This window comes from Squalius cephalus (assembly GCF_949319135.1).
Source record: "Squalius cephalus genome assembly, chromosome: 9".
Taxonomy (NCBI): domain Eukaryota; kingdom Metazoa; phylum Chordata; class Actinopteri; order Cypriniformes; family Leuciscidae; genus Squalius; species Squalius cephalus.
The window spans coordinates 21,648,293-21,663,472 of record NC_137130.1 but is presented as its reverse complement, the minus strand read 5'-3'; the positions used below and the strand labels follow the sequence as shown (position 1 = coordinate 21,663,472).

The 15,180-nt window shown below is 36.5% G+C and overlaps 1 protein-coding gene across 1 annotated transcript; it reads left to right on the top strand.

The window, feature by feature from the left end:
• Nucleotides 1–313: 313 nt before the first annotated feature.
• On the top strand, nt 314–15,180 carry wdr3 (WD repeat domain 3). The gene is made up of 27 exons (XM_079881549.1): nt 314–406; nt 1,466–1,652; nt 1,746–1,955; nt 2,035–2,153; nt 5,768–5,846; nt 6,066–6,161; nt 6,302–6,397; nt 6,525–6,626; nt 7,889–7,986; nt 8,095–8,199; nt 8,284–8,514; nt 8,599–8,692; nt 9,395–9,496; nt 9,624–9,709; nt 9,800–9,938; nt 11,107–11,163; nt 11,265–11,365; nt 11,636–11,747; nt 12,027–12,161; nt 13,217–13,267; nt 13,345–13,410; nt 13,497–13,589; nt 13,754–13,804; nt 14,173–14,216; nt 14,419–14,547; nt 14,688–14,781; nt 14,871–15,180. The coding sequence occupies exons 2-27, from the start codon at nt 1,479–1,481 to the stop codon at nt 15,024–15,026; spliced, it is 2,820 nt and encodes a 939-aa protein (XP_079737675.1). The 5' UTR covers nt 314–406; nt 1,466–1,478; the 3' UTR covers nt 15,027–15,180.

Genomic DNA, 15,180 nt, shown 5'->3' with positions numbered 1-15,180 from the left:
TCATCGCAAAATGAAAATAAGCATAATAAAGTATAATGAATAAACAATTTTTATTTTTATTTTTTTATTATAATCACATTGGTACGCCTCATGGACTGCAACATGACTTCACAGACCGAAGTAATCGATAATGTGCACATAATTCATAAGAAGAACATTAAACAAATAAAACACATAAGGTGTGGAAATAATGATTAGAACTTATTTAATTTATGAATATATTTTAGTATGACATAAATGTCCATAAAAACGTAAATTCCTGAAACATTTTGTGAAGTGACATCGTAGTTCTGCTCGGTAATCTATCGCTTTTGTCTTTACTGGATGTCACACTTGCGACTGGAAGCATGTTCTCCACATCCACAGAAGTAATATTTTCATAAAGGACATCTAATTGATATAGCATGTAAGTACATTTTATATACACAGTGGCTTATTTTGTAACTTTCTAATATCAGCATAGAATATCTGCATATATTGAACGAACTGCATGTGGTTCACGTTGTCGACTGTGTTCGTCGTCGCATGAAAACGTGGTGTTTCAGTTTAGTTGCTCACTTTTAAGCTTTCTTCAGTTTATAGATTATTAGTGTAATTAATTTACTTTATAACTGGCAATCCCAGCTTTTTGATGGCGCATGAGCCATTTGGTGCAGCCGAAGATCCAAACCATTGAACAAGCTCTGTTGATATAAGGACAAACTAATGTATGCTGCCATCGAGATGAAAAATATGATTTAATTAAAGTAGTGAAGGGGCACTTTCCCCATGTTATGGGTAAGCCGTTTCATTGAACATTTCAATTTCATATAAATGTATAATTATTTGTATGGCGCTTTTCACAATACGCGGGTTCAAAGCCAGAAAATGCATGTTTTTACATTACAATTTAGGATGATTAGTTATCAGAGGTGACTGTGTCCAAGTAACGTCCGTATTTCAAACTGTTAAAAGATAATATAACTCATGCAGTCAGTTAACATGTATTCATTTTAGGCATAAACAATGAGCTCGCTTAGCAATTATTTGCTATGTTATTACAACATAGAAATCTAAACATTTATTTTGGCCACCACAAGTTCAATATAATAATACAATTGTTCAACAAGCTTAATATAATAGTATTTGGAGGAGAAGCATCTGATACACATACTAGGCCTACCATTTTGGGGGAAAATCCATGGCTTGGCTAATATTGAGACAAATAATGTAAATGTTTTTATATGTTACAGATTTATTACATTTATACATTACTGATTCATCACGTACATTAGCAAACAATTATGAATTGTATTTGCTTTGATATAAAACTAATTTATCCTGCCATGTAGAAATTTTAATTTGATATGCAGCTGCAGTATGACGGACCTTTTCTATGTGTTTCATGACAAATTGTGCACAGTTTGCTAGATTAAGGTAGTGACCAATCTCACCCGAATCCCCTACTGTTATTTTGTGTCTACAGCCTCTGGTCTGCCATGGGTTTAACTAAGCAGTACTTGCGCTATGTGGCGAGTGCTGTATTCGGGGTGATTGGCAGTCAGAAGGCCAACATCGTGTTTGTGACCCTCAAGGGGGGTGAGAAAGGTCGATATGTCGCTGTGGGAGCCTGTGAACATGTCTTCATATGGGATGTCCGCAAAGCTGAGAAGGTATGTTTTAAAAGATCAGTTAGTACATTGACTTATCAGTTTATATAAACTTCTGAATGTTGTACTCACCCTCTCTCCCCTTTAATTTCTCAGGTTCTTATACTTGAAGGTAAAAAGCATGAGGTGACGTACTTGTGTCCCTCTCCTGATGGTGTCCACATAGCGGTGGGTTATGAGGATGGAGGTGTGCGCATCTTTAGTCTGCTGAACGGTGAAAGCAACATCTCCTTCAGTGGACACAAATCAGCTGTCTCAGTCATTAAATATGATGCACTGGGTGCTCGTCTTGTCACCGGCTCAAGAGTAAGACTACAATTTTTGGTTGTTGACCATATACATTTTTGCATGAACTAAAGTCATTTTCTATGTTGTTGTGTTGCAGGACACAGATGTGATTGTGTGGGATATCATCAATGAGTGCGGTCTGTACAGACTCAAAGGACACAAAGATGCAGTCACACAAGTTTTGTTCTTGGAGAACAAAAATCTGCTGATTACAAGGTAAATCATAATCAGCCTTTACATTTCATTTGAATGAATTCAACACTTGAAAATACTTGCAACTTTATATTAATGTGTGATGGACATGAATGTTATATATATTATTATATCAATTAACCTTGACCTGCAAAACAGAGCTATAGCACATTTACCAATTCACACACACCTATAGTTTCAGATTAGTGAATGTAATGCTTTGCATTTATAATAAAAGTTTTTTATAATGAATATATACTTATATCACTACATTTCAAAATAAATACTGTGAAATTTAAAGGATTTGTTGTGGAGTGAGGGGAACTAAAAACATTTATGGTGTTTATAATATTTGTAAATGTTTTGTTTTATATACCAATATTTTACATTATTCTTAAATGTAATAACAAAATATGGCTTATAAAACGGTTAGTTCCAGTCCTTGATTCTGATTGGTCAATAGCTGTGTTTTATTCACGATAAAAGACGGCTATGACCGCTTCACCCAACGTTTCGATGTACGCTACACAACACCCCTAGCAACCACTCTTAGCAACGTAAACATATGTTCTCATTGATATTGTTCATTGAAGCTTACCCACATTATTCCTACGCCCCATGCCGCTTTGCGCGAATTATGGGTGTAACTTCCGTGACTAGCTCTATTGACGCAATAATATATATTTTTAAACTGTGTACAATGACATTACATTATTCTACTCATCCTTCAACCATTGAAAATTAAAAGGACATTTAAAGTGTAAAAGCATCAACAAGGTACTTTCAACAGACCATGAATAACCCCGAAAGCGTGAATCTTTCCACAGCAAAATAGGATGTTAAATATCACTGTGGTAATCTGTATTATGTAACATACGTTGCCTTAATAAAAAACATTTTTTTTTTAATTACTTCAGCATTACATGATAGTATTTCAAAGTGATTTCAGTCATTTTGACAGATAATAAATTGTATTTACCTGTGAAAACAAACCTGGAAAGAGACGTGAGGATTTGGGGAGAAAAAAAGAGATTCTTTGTGCATTCCAGTGAATTATTAATGGGATATATCATAAATTAAATCGGGAGAACAGACCACAAATGTGCAGTATATGTTGACCTTTTTCATACTATTACAGCGGAATGCAAAAGGAAAAAAGAAAATTATCATGTGGAAAAGAATGCAGTGACTGAAAAGAGCTCTTGCCATAGATATTCTTGTTATAACATGTCACGTTAAAATACCGAGTGCAGGGCTCCAAACAAAAAAATCAATTAAGGAGCCAATGGCTCCTATAGGGGAAAAAAACAGGCGCCAAATTTTTTTTTTAAGAGCCACATAACAATGCACTTACTTTTAGTCACCCTGTTGTGTGCATGTCTCTCCTCTTCTTACAGTTTCAGCATTTTCATCTTGTGAATGTTCTGGGAACTGGAGCTTATTTGGTAACTGAATGTCACTTCCGACTTATGAACTATTTCATAAGTTCATATTTTGGCGCTTTCACTCAGTGAAACGTTCACGCAAAGCATCTCATTTCATGACGTTAACAAAACAAATGAAGCGATAGGCTAGGGGTGGGCGATATGGCAAAAATATCATATCACGATTTTTTTCAGGAAAATCACAATTCACGATTTTATCACGATTCTTTTTTATGTTGGTTTTACTATTTTGTGACTGAGCATTACAGCCAAACTAATGTCCATATTTTAAACACAAAGCCTTAGGTAACAAAATATAAAATAAAAAAGAATGGCAGAAAGGGGCGAAGATAAAAAATGTAGTCATTATTTTCTTTGTTATTAAATATTCAGATCAAAGATAAACATTACACATACACAACTTAATATACAAATGAAATAAAGACTGTTTTGTTTTCAGCTACAGTAGGTGTATTTAACAGTAGCATTGAAGAAAGTAATTAAATTAACAAATATGAAAATAAAACAAAACATAGACTTCACTGTATAAATTATAAATTGATACTTATCAAAGCTACTATTAAAGTTATCAGTCAAGAGCAGTGAGTAATTTTCTCTTTGCATTTTGTTGTTTCATTAACATTAAAGGGATAGTTCTAAAAATTCAAATTGTCATAATTTACTCTCTCAAGTTGTTTTAAACTTGAATATTTTTTTTTTCTTCTGTTGAAAATAAAAGTTATTTGGACGAATGTGGGTAACCAAACAGTTGATGTCCCTAGTGACTTCCATAGTATATTTTTCTCCGTTGGAAGTCAATGGGGACCAGCTACTGTTTGGTTACCCACATTCTTCAAATTATTAATATTAGAAAATATTAGAAGGAAATTAATACAGTTTTGGAACAACATTAGAGTGCGTAAATAATGAGATAATTTTTATTTTTGGGTGAACTATCCCTTTAAGGACAAGCGGCAGCGTGTTTACTATTGCTACTGTCTCTTTAAGAGCTGAGCGCGACACGTCTAATGTACACGCAATTGACAAGCAGATTTTCTCTCAATTTTCTCAAGTTTGCTTTCACTTTAGACATAACCGACTTTGTTTATGTAAACCTTGTGTGTATTTAACAGTATTAGCACAATAAGACTCGAAAGATAACTTAGTCCAGTATCCAGGCGCTGGTAGACAGGCTTTTAGTGCATGTGAGCTTCACATGTACGCGCTGAGAAACGCACACGTTAGAACAGCGCATCAGCACGCGAATTAAATGTTTAACCGACAAGGCATTAAAGCACATGCAAATTAATAACTTTTGTGAACTGCAGTGTCCCGTTCCGCTGCGTTAACATTTCATGTGAATATACGTCGCGTTGTTCAGTATGTTGGGACAGAGGCGCCAGAACAGCAACTAGAATGCACGATTCTACGATATTTCTTCAAAAGCAGATCGTGGAGACATTTTAATCGTCCATGATCAAAAATCGTCATATCGCACACCCCTACGATAGGCTACTGGTTATAAAACATGCACGTAGGATGCAAATTTTACAATCAAAGGGAGTAAATTTGTATTGTCGCCAATGGCGACCTTGGCAGAAATTTCACTCGCAAATAAATATTTTTGGTCGCAAATGCGACCATTTTAGTCGCAGTTTGGAGCCCTGGAGTGTTACGTTATTCTCATGTTATTCTTAAATAAAACATGAAAGAAAACTGATAGCTCATTGAGTCAAACTGACGGATCAGCTTTATTTATAGGGCAACCTTATGATTAGAAATGATTCGTTTCAGTGTTTTTGAATGGAAGTTCCCCAAACCGGAAGTGCCATCCATAATTCAAAACACAGTAACCTCATCAGGAATAAGGTGGATAGAGTAGGGTATTGTGAGAGATCGAGTAAACGAGTGTACCTGCATTTACAGTAGACATAGCATTTTATCTACTGTACCTTATCTAATAGTACCTTATTGCTTACTTATATGTTGATTTAACTTATCTGTGTTTTTTTTCCCCCCTCAACAATTTTGACCCGGTGCAACTATTTTCTGGAAAATAAACATTTTAATAGCCTACTGCTTTGTTTTCTGAGACTACTTCATGCTGAATGAATGATTGTTACTAAAGTGTCTGGATCGGTCTCAGGGCAGAGACGCAGTAATGAGCTGGTGTAGCTCCTGATCTGATTCTGTGTGTGTGTCATGTTTCCTTAGCTCCAAGGACAGTTTTGTAAAGTGGTGGGACTTGGACACACAGCATTGTTTCAAGACCATGGTGGGACATCGCAGTGAGGTAATTAAGATCACTGTACACTGTTGAGACTTTCTCAATATTTCTGAAATAATTAACACAACACACTAAATTAACCTTTTAGCCGCTTTGGAATCCTATAGGGACATAAAACCGGTGTAATTGCTCATAAGGTGTTTTCTTACTTCACTTTTGGAGAATAAATCTCCAACACTGTCTGTTAGTGTTGTAATACAGTGCAACCTTGTCCGATCTCTGTAGGTTTGGGGAATGGTCCTGTTGAATCAGGAGAATAGGTTGCTTACAGGGTCTGCTGACAGTGAGCTCAGAGCCTGGGACATTCAGTACATCGAAGAGGTAAAGAGATATCACTCATGCTGGGTTACAGTGTATGTAGGCTGAATTACAGTCTTGAATGTGATCTTTTGTCTGGTGTAGAGAATTGACTCTGATCTAATTTTAATGCATTCTGAATAACATCAAAAGTGTCTTCACAGTGTAAAGAAGTGGGGGAACCACAGGAAAAGAAAGTCAGAACTCCTCTTATGGATGAGGAGGAAGATGAGGAAGGACTTGATGAAGAGCCAGAAGAAGTAATATTTCTTCTATCCCGTTTCTTCTATTCAGTTCATGTATTCAGTGGATGCCAGTGACTTGACATGACATAGTTTAAAAGGGTTTCTTTCATATGTTTACCAAATATCTGCTTTCTGTCTACAGCGGATAGTCAGCTGTAAGAAAGTCGGTTCTATTCTGAGGGAAGCCAGAGACAGGGTTGTATCCTTGGTCACAGATGCCAAGGCTAATGTGCTAGCATGCCATGTAAGTATATTTCATAGTAAATTTCACAGCTACGCAATAATTAGGCAAACATTTACATTCTATAGTTCTAGTTCTATTCAAACTCTCACATGAATCAGTTTTTTTAAACAGAAGTTATTCACAGATTCATATGTAGTGCTGGGATGTCTTGATTATTTTAGTGAATATGCTTGTTTGGATTGTGCGTAAATAAATCTATTCATAATATATTTCAGTGACTCATTTGAGTCTCTGCGCACAGGGCCCTGTGCAGCATTTGCGTCTTTTTTTGTGGAGAAATGTTTTAATTCTGCTGTAGATTAGGGTGTTTCTAGTTTATAGTGTAAATTCACCTATTTAAGTTGTTGCTATAACCCTAATTGAGTTGCTTATTATTTATGTGCCAGATAATAACAGCTATTCGTAAAATTAAATTAACATCTTGTAGTGTTATATTTATAGATGGAGATATTATCAAGATAGATATGAAGATCTAGTTTGCTGTTTTGTTAGCAGCTTGCAATGTAGCTTAACTTCTTCAGAGTATGAGTAGTTTATAGGTAGGAAAGCTTTACAGATATTCAGCGATGAGGAATTGAGGCTACGTCTACATTAATCCGGATACATTTTATAACGGCGTTTTTGTTCCAAAATGCTCTCTGTCCACACTAGCATTTTCAAGCATTTTCCAAAAGTTTCTCATCCACACTGAAACATCAAACGCTAATTTTGCCTTATAGCTCATGCGTAAACCCTCATAAAAGCTCACTGAGATGATACAGACAGAGCAGACATAAACACGCTATTCTTCAGGCAGGATCATTTTATTTAGCCAATATCTCACCATTCACCATTATATGTTTGGTCTAAAACACTTGTTTTGCTGCAGGACAGCAATTGCGAGTAAATTTTCTGTCATCTTTGCAGGACTGTGATATGAAGAGTGTACAAAGTAACACCTTTAGCAACAGTGTGAAAGTGATTAGCACATAATAGGCACATATATCGGTTCAATATGCGTCACATGACTAAACATGCCTCATTGTTTTCAAATACCTCCTAATATTTTCACAGTCCACACTACAATAAGAAAACGGCATTTTCAAATTTATCCACTTGGGAAAGTGTTTCCAAAAAGCTCTGTTTTTGCAGGAATAAAACGTCGTCTCAGTGTGGGCGGAGGACCAAAATGGAGAGAAAAAGATTTTTAAAATGAAAATGTATTGGCCTGTATAAAGGCCTGAGTCTGTATCATATGATAACTTTTTTTTAAATCTCAACAGGGCCTGGATGCTACACTTGAAGTCTTTACTGTACTAACAGAGGAGCAGGTCAAGAAAAAAATGGAGAGAAAACTAAAGAAAGCCAAGAAAAAAGCAAAGTATGTGAGACTGAAATGTGAAGGTGTCACTGAGTTCTTCTTCAGTTCTGCCTAATACATTACCAATAATTAAAGAATAGTATTTTGATTAACTGTTATGTTCTGCAGCTCTCAAGAAGAAGAAGAAGAGGATGTACCTAAGCCTGTAGTGGAGAGAAAGTTGAGTGATGAGATCCAAAAACTGGCAAACATAAAAGCGTCTTCCAAGATCAGGTCAGAGAGTACTCCTAGATGCAAGCATAGTTGCACTTTGTACGTGTTATAAAGTAATAATAGTAATGTTTTTTTCATCTGCAGATCAATGGACTGTCTTATGGTTCCTAATGGAGAGATGAAGGTTGCTCTTCTTCTGCAGAATAACACAGTGGAGACATATACGCTTAAGACCAAAGAGAAGAGTCCTACTGGCACCAAAACCTCTCGGCTCACACTGAGTGGTCATCGTACAGATGTCAGAACGCTGGCCTTCAGCTCAGATAACATAGCCGTCCTCTCCGCCTCTGGAGAGACCGTCAAAGTGTGGAACAGGTGATGAAGTCAAATATTTTACATTTTTGCATAGGTTTATAGATTTTGACAAAAATCTTAACCAGAAGTATCTTCTTCTGTCAGGTCCACCTTACAGGTCATTCGTACCATGGGATGTGAATATGCTCTCTGCTCGTTATTTGTTCCTGGAGACAGACAGATTATCTTAGGAACGAAGGTATTTAACTATTTACTTCACTAACGCCAATCAATGAAAGTTACAATTCTGTCATTACATTAAAACTTCATTACAAACCTGCATGACATAACTTCTGTGGAACACAAAAGGAGATGTTTTGCAGACTATCTGAGCTGCTCTTTTTCTTACAAAAAAGTTCCAAAAAAAAAAGCACACAAAAAAAACCCTGTAAAGTATTTCATACGACTTGTGCCCTACATTACAAGTTTTCAGAAGCCGTATCCTAGCTTTGTTTTGTGAGGAACACTGATATTAAACTAGTTTTTAACTGTATATCTTTACACACTTATTCAACCGTTATTTTGGCCAATTTTTGATATATATTAATATTTTGTTCTATTTGTTTGTTTAATATTAGTTAATGTTTTTATTTTATTTTATTATTTTAATGTAGTTATTTTATTTTATCAGTAACAAACTTGGTATGTAAAAACATTGTGCCAGGTTGGAAGTCATTGTCACTGACAAGCGAACGCACGCATGACAGTTGGTCGGAAGCAATGTTTTATAGTTTAAACAATTAGTTATTTTCTATTCCTTTAAGACAAGATCCTGAATTTTCTGCTGCAAAACATTTAGTCAGTATATACTGACCTTTATTACAAAAACTAGTTCTTTTGTAATTTGTAATTTTTCTTGTGTGGCTTATTCCTTTTTTCTTCCTTATTTGTCTTCTGTCAGAGCGGGAAGATTCAGATTTTCGACCTGGCTTCAGGAAGCCTTCTAGAGACGACTGACGCTCATGATGGAGCTCTTTGGTCCATGTGTCTCTCTCCAGACCAGGTATAATATCGATCTCTCAATGGACTAACTTCTAATCCCTATTAAACACCACAGTGACTTCCTGAGGATTTCAGCTTTATGTGAACATATTCTGCTTTTTTCAATTGGTTTGTGTGTGTTTATACAGAGAGGGATTGTAACTGGGGGTGCTGACAAGACTGTGAAATTCTGGGACTTTGAGCTCATAAAGGATCAGGACTCAGGAATGAGCAAGTGAGTTTATTATCTGTGATCACAAATCACAGCTCTCGTCCAAGTTTCTCTTCTTGGCTTTAATATATTATTGCTTTGTGTAATCCACAGGAAACTGACGGTGAAGCATACGCGCACCCTGCAGTTAGATGAGGACGTGCTGTGTGTGCGCTACAGTCCTGACCAGAGACTGCTGGCTGTCTCTCTTCTCGACTGTACGGTCAAGATCTTTTACACGGACACACTAAAGGTAAACCACAAGAACACCGGTATAGCATTACAATACTTCACAGCAAAACGTGGCATCTCTTGTGTTAAATTCGTACAATTGAATGGTATCCAACAAAAGACTGCTGTTAAACTTGAATTACATTTACTGTGGGATTACATTTCACCACCAGTAAAGATACTGACACTATATTAACATCCACCTCGGGGGATCTCACCACGTTAGCTGAGATAGACTGCCATTTACACCTAGTAACAACATACTGTATGTCTCAAATGCATTTCCAGAGCTACTTGTGATTGGATTACATGGACGAAAGGGTCTCTGATTTGATGGCCTCTTACATCACCCACTATGTCATTTTGATCAAGTGGTGGAAAAAAAAAATTCCTCCAAAATATAGTTAAATTTCAATCTCCTAAAACACGAGAATAGGAGATGCTTCAAGTCGAATGCTTGGCATTTGATTGTAATTTTATTTAAGCACCTGCATTAACTGATCTCAGTTCATGTGTTTGTGCTCTCAATGATGCATCACTGAATGTTGATGGTTTTAAAACGTATTTTAAAAGCTTTTATAGGCCTGATGGATAAATGGATGGACGGATAGATGGAAGAATAGATAAATTAACAGATGGATAGATACAATTTTATTTAATATTTATTTATTTATTATATTACACTCTTCTATAAAATAATTATTAATATAGCAATTATTTTCTAAAAACTTTTCTGTATTGTTTTTTCAAAGTAAATGATTGCTTTATACCCACTACCTCATTCATCTATGCTTATACTCGTGGCAGAAAATGTCTTTTCATTTGAATTTATATCTCATAAATAAAATATTTAGTAAAATGATTTTAATTTCAGAGTCAGGACATGTCATTGTCATTACCTGTGAAATTGCAATTCAGTAAATTCCACTTCCTGTCAATTCAATTCAACTTTTATTTTCAGTAAAGGCAATTGAATTCCAATTCTACACTCATAATACCAACCGCTAAATGGGGCCACAGTGTCTTAGAAATGTCAGCACAATATAAACTAACCAAAGGCCACTAATGTAATATGATGTAATTATGCATACTGTTCAGCAACTCTAACCAAAACAACGGGACAGCGAGACAGTGAAAGGATGTGAGCTGTGCTTAATAAGATATTTGCCCTCTGTCTCAACTTCTTCTAGTTCTTCCTGTCGCTGTATGGACACAAGCTGCCCGTTCTGTGCCTGGACATTTCTCATGTGAGTGGACTGACTTAACACTACACATCCCGCAAGTCATTTTGACGGATGGCGTAATTGTGCTCAAATGTTGTTTGTGGCTTGCTGTGCGTGTTTTGCAGGACAGCGCTTTAATAGCCACTGGCTCAGCAGACAGAAACGTGAAGATCTGGGGTTTGGATTTCGGAGACTGTCATCGCTCTATGTTTGCACATGACGACAGGTAATAAAAACTCTGCAGCTCGTATAGTGACACATTGCTGGCACAGTCTGTTCCCTGTCACATTACCTATACGGTTTTCAGTTATATTAGTGAAAGTTATGATACCGGTTGATGACAAGTACAGTGATTTCAGTGTTCGGTCAGGTGTCACCTACCTATGCTGTTGACGACTCTCCAGCGATTGTGAGCTGTAGTCTCAGGATGACATCAGCCCAGATGGTCATTATTTGTCATCCACTGTTTTTTCCCTGTTGTTTTTTTCTTCTATAGTGTCATGTTTCTTCAGTTTGTCCCTAAAACCCATCTGTTCTTCACCGCGGGAAAGGACAGAAGGATCAAGCAGTGGGACGCTGACAAGTTTGAGCACATCCAGACATTGGAGGTGACCTTCTCTGATAGTTGGACGGCGTTCAATAGGCATTTTTCCATAGCCGAAATGAGTTTTCCAAAGGTCGCTGAGGTGGAAGTAGCTGTTATATTGAAAGGATTAGAGTTATAATAAGAGTCCGCTCAATATGCAGCAGAGGCTGATTGCATTACGTAAGCCGCAGTCTGCTTTTGCTTAAGCCCTAATCAATGTAATCACAGACAAAGATGTATTGGAACTGTTGTATTATTACGGAGCCTCTCATACCCGTGACCCCCTGTATATGTTCCTCAGGGTCATCATCGTGAGGTCTGGTGCTTGGCCATCAGCCCCAATGGAGACCACATCGTCTCCTCATCTCATGATAAGTCCATCAGGCTGTGGGAGAGAACGAGGGAGCCCATCATCCTGGAGGAGGAGAAGGAAATGGTAAGTGCTTGGTTTTTCAGCAAAATGTCACACTGAATTAAATAATGATCTTAAGATCTACCTTCACAGCTCTGGTAGACTTCTGTCAGCTTCAAGTGCATTAATATAGAATGCTTCTGATATGCAGTGGCTTTTCATAAGTGTGCAAAATATTTTCAGCTATTTTACAAAAACTTCAAGCAAGTTATATTTTTTATGTTTTACTGATTTTAATCTTGTTTATAACTTTAGGGTTACATAATTTGATTCCAGATGTATTATTCATTTGTGAAGAATAATATTATCTTTTGACTTGGGTCCATCAAGACCTAAAAATTGAATTAGCATTTTTAAATGAGTCAGTAAGATTTTTCGGACAGAAATTGATGATTTGTTAAATCAGCAAGGATGCATTAAATTGCTCAAAAAATTACAGTAAAGATGTTTATAATGTTACAAAAGATTTCTATTTCAAATAAACTTTGTTCTTTTGAACTTTCTATTCATCAAAAATTTCAAAAATATTAAGCATTGTTTTCAACATAATAAGAAAGGACTCTTGAGCACCAAATCAGCATATTAGACTGGAGTAACTGCTACTGAAAATTCAGCTTTGCATCACAGGAATAAATTACATTTTAAAATATATTAAAATAGAAAGTTGTTTTAAACTAATAATATTTCATATTATTACTGTTTGTACTGTATTTTAATTTTTTTTGATCAAATAAATGCAGCTTTGGTGAGGATAAGAGACTAAAGACCCAAACTTGGTGTAGATCACTAGATTTTTAAAAATAGATATTGCTACATGCTAATTTATAGATATATGTAGTATTTAAAATATAATTTGGAGCCGCTTTTACAGAGGGGGTGCACCTATAATGCTGTAAAATGCTGACTGGTTCTTCTAAAACAATTGTATGGTTACTGCACAGCAGAAGAAACTTTATTGGTATTTTCATTCTCCCAAAAACCCAAGTATATCAGCATTTAAAAGTACATCTGTAAAAAAATAAACTCTGTACATAACATTAGAATATATTAGCTGACTTGTCTACTATTTTTCTCCTCAGGAGAGGGAAGCAGAATATGAGGAGTCGTTGGCTAAAGGTGGTGAACCCGTGGTAAGTGGTTCTCCTAGAGATCAGTTATGTCTCCTAAGTGTCTGCCGGGTCTCAGTGTTTCCTTGTGTATCTCGCAGGTTCCTGGAGAGACTAAAGGAGAAGCAGAGCCTGCTGGGAAGAAGACCATCGAGACAGTGAAAGCTGTGAGTCTGCAGAACTGTACATATAAAGAGCTGCTCTCCTTTAAATACAGTAATGGAGAAATGACACTCGTGTTCTGTTTCTATAGGCTGAGCGAATAATGGAGGCCGTTGAGCTCTATAGAGAGGAAAGTAAAAAGCTGGAGGAGCACAGAGACGCTTGTGAAGCAGCAGGGAGGGAGGTATGATGTTTTCTAGAGAAAAGCACACTCCGATTCCATTAAGAGATTAAACTAAATATTGGATATAAGTTCTCTTTTATTCTGCACATAATTAAGACTGGAACTTGAAAGTATCATAAAATATGGATGTTAATCTAATGATGCACTTTGTTGCTTTTTTGCAGTTACCACCCCCTAAAATGAACCCCATCCTTGTGGCTTTTGGAAATATCTCTGTGAGTGTGTGTTTTGTTTGGTTGTCATATTTGGTTAATAATAAGAGGTGCAAAATATATATGCATACATTTTGATAATAGTCGATATTATTGTTTTTAAAGGTATATATCTCGGATAACACTGTTTGATGTTGTGATGTCTGAATTCACTTGCAGCAAATAAAATTAGATGTTTTACTTTTTTAATTTTAATATTATAAATTTATCGGTTATTGACCATAACATCATTTTAACAACATGATTTTGATATCAGTGGATTCTTTTTAATAATACATCATAGTATGTATTTTTAAATTGAAAATGTTCTTAAAATGCAAGATTCATCACTCATATTTCATATTTTCCATGATTTCCGTTTATATCTGCAGCCCTCTCGATATGTTCTGGAAGTGATGAAGAAGGTTCGGTCCAGGTAAGAGGTCTTCATCAGCCCAGTCAAAAGCACTCTAACGCAAAACACATGCATTTTTCCATCTGTTATGTACCGTTATGTTTTATGGGTCAGTCTGTTATTCTCTCTCTCTCTCTCTCTCTCTCTCTCTCTCTCTCTCTCTCTCTCTCTCTCTCTCTCTCTCTCTCTCTCTCTCTCTCTCTCTCTCTCTCTGTGTTGATAGTGAGCTGGAGTTGTCTCTGCTGGTGCTGCCGTTTCCCTATGTCCCGGACCTGCTGCAGCTCTTCAACGGTTACGTACAGCAGGGCCTGGAGGTGGAGCTAGTGTGCCGCTGCCTCTTCTTCCTGCTCAGGTACTCATCTGTAGATATTACTGTTTATTTAAATTTCATTTACATTTATTCAAGTTGATTTGTCCTCTCAATTAACATTTTTCCTAGGCCCATGTGATTTTGCTCCTGACTAACAGTTCTCTCATTTACCATTATCCTAGAGTAAATTTTGGTCAGATCACCAGTAATCAGATGCTGCTGTCAGTCATTGACGAGTTACGGGCCAACACGATCTCTAGAGTGCGAGAGATCAGGGTGAGTCCTGCTTTCAGTGCCAGTGAACAGTACCCTGACACCTCTCAGATTGTGTTAGCATGTGTGTTCTTGCTTGTCCGTGTTTTCAGGATGTCCTGGGTTTCAACAGCGCCGGTCTTCAGTTCCTGCAGCGTGAGATGGAGAGCAAAGAGGACGTGATGTTCTTTGCTGATGCCACAGAGCGTTTTATAGAGAAGAGGAGAAAGAGGAGGAAACGTGAAAGAGCCGTTCTTACAATCACATGAAACAAAACCATCGTTTTTCAACTGTTATAACAGACTCCATTGCTTTGTGCTTTTACAATCCTGAAGAAACATCATGCTAATGTTTTTATAAGTTCATGTGTCATTTGTACCTGCCTAACTAAAGTCTATAAAGTTGAATTTCTCCGCAAATTAA